General features: G+C 29.6%; 1 protein-coding gene across 3 annotated transcripts in view; it reads right to left on the bottom strand.

Annotated features, from left to right (window-relative positions):
• LOC111676893 overlaps positions 1 to 1271 on the bottom strand; it is a 5437-nt gene extending 4166 nt beyond the window's left edge. The window contains exons 1-2 of one of the 3 annotated variants that reach the window (XM_046952732.1): positions 757 to 1271; positions 103 to 693 (exon numbers count right to left, since the gene is read on the bottom strand). In XM_046952732.1, the coding sequence (XP_046808688.1) occupies positions 103 to 693; positions 757 to 1018 (853 nt within the window). In that variant the 5' untranslated portion in view covers positions 1019 to 1271. Of the gene's footprint in view, positions 1 to 11 lie in introns of all 3 variants that reach the window. The other 2 variants (XM_046952731.1, XM_046952730.1) reach the window with 2 other exon arrangements.
• Positions 1272 to 1731: the final 460 nt, after the last annotated feature.

Genomic DNA, 1731 nt, shown 5'->3' with positions numbered 1-1731 from the left:
GTTCGTGTAATGTTGGCAATACTTTGAAATGTTCAGTAAGGCATAGGATCAAGTGTAAATGTGTTAAATATTTACAAGATTTTAATAAACTTATAAAAAAATCTTCATAAATATAAGTATCATGGTCACACCTTAGGGTTAAGTTGCGAAGATTTTCAAAGTGTGGCAAGAAATTTATTTTGTATAATATGAATTGAGTCATATCTAGTTCTTTGTAATATTTTAAATTTCTTAAATTTAAATCGATTTTATTATTTTTGGATTCATAAGGAATACGAAAGCCATTTAATGTTAATTGCTGTAATTTTAGTTGATTAATAATATTTTTAACATTATTCAAACAACTATAAGTGTATGCGTATGGCCATCTGTTTATGGTTAAACTGTTCAAATTTTTTATATCTTTAATAGTTTGAATATTAATATCAATTCCAATTTCCAAAGGTTTATCTTCTGGACTGAAGCAATTATTTAGGATCAAAGTATTCAGTTTCAAAAAATTCTCTGCTACTCTTTGCAAATCCCTATTTTCCAATTTCATATTCCAGCAGCACAGTTCAGTAAGATTTGGAAATGTTTGACTGAATGGTAAGACATATTGTGTGCTATTCTCTCCTTGATCTATTTCAGTTATTAGTTGATTTGAATACATTTTCTGGTGTCTGCGACGCTCTTTTTTTGGGTCTTTTTCACCTATTAGTTGCAATTTTTTAACATTATTTTTATTTAATTTTAAGAAAATTTCCATATTTTTACTTGATAAAAGGAAATCTTCTCCATGCCATATATTATAGTATTCATAAAAACGAAGCTTTTCGATTGGTTTCGTTGTGTCCGATACTACAAATTGTGTTTGATTCATTGCGATTTGTATTTCTTGAAATGTAGTTTTCCACACATAATTCGTTATAATGTTTTCCAATTCACTTGAAACTTGCGTCAATTGAAATTGCTCTTCGTAATTTAAAAATTTGCACATATATGTGATCAAATCGATGTTTGTAAAAAAATTTTCCATTTTTTTAAGTATACGTTTTGTTAAAAGATCTACACCTTTCGAAACAATTTGTTAGATTGACTCATCGGACATATGTGTTGTTACTGATTATGCTATTTATTTATCTATAACGACAATGCAGTGATTCCCCCTTTTAGTATACCATGATAATTATTAAATTTGTGTTTGTTCAGCGCACAACGTGTATTTATAAAGTGACGACAGTACTTGTTGTACAACAATCACAAGCAATGGTTTGTGTTATAAATATACAATTCTCTAAAACTTTGACTGTTCTTTCTATATTATACGATTGAAAGAAATAATCAGCTGTGCTTTCGCCGCCACTGTATACAGTGTTGCAAATTTGACGTTTTTCCCGTAAAATCTGACGTTTATGAAATGTCACTTACGGGAAAAAACAACAACGTACTCACCTACAATCAAGCACTATCTCTGCGTTGCTGTAGTATTCTTGCATCTGCATGTAAAATATTCCCTTTTTGATGAATTTTTCAGATTTTGTCTCGGATTTTTGTTTACTTCTTCATTATTTTTAGACGGATTTTTCTGACTTTAAATAGTCTAGTCTATAGTCTAGCCTATAGTCTAGCCTATAGTCTAGCCTATAGTCTAGCCTATAGTCTAGTCTATAGTCTAGTCTATAGACTAGTCTATAGTCTAGTCTATAGTCTAGTCTATAGTCTAGTCTATAGTCTAGTCTATAGTCTAGT

Source organism: Lucilia cuprina, chromosome 5 (assembly GCF_022045245.1).
Source record: "Lucilia cuprina isolate Lc7/37 chromosome 5, ASM2204524v1, whole genome shotgun sequence".
NCBI lineage: Eukaryota > Metazoa > Arthropoda > Insecta > Diptera > Calliphoridae > Lucilia > Lucilia cuprina.
Note: the sequence above shows the minus strand (reverse complement) of the source record. Positions and strands in the feature narration are given on the sequence as shown.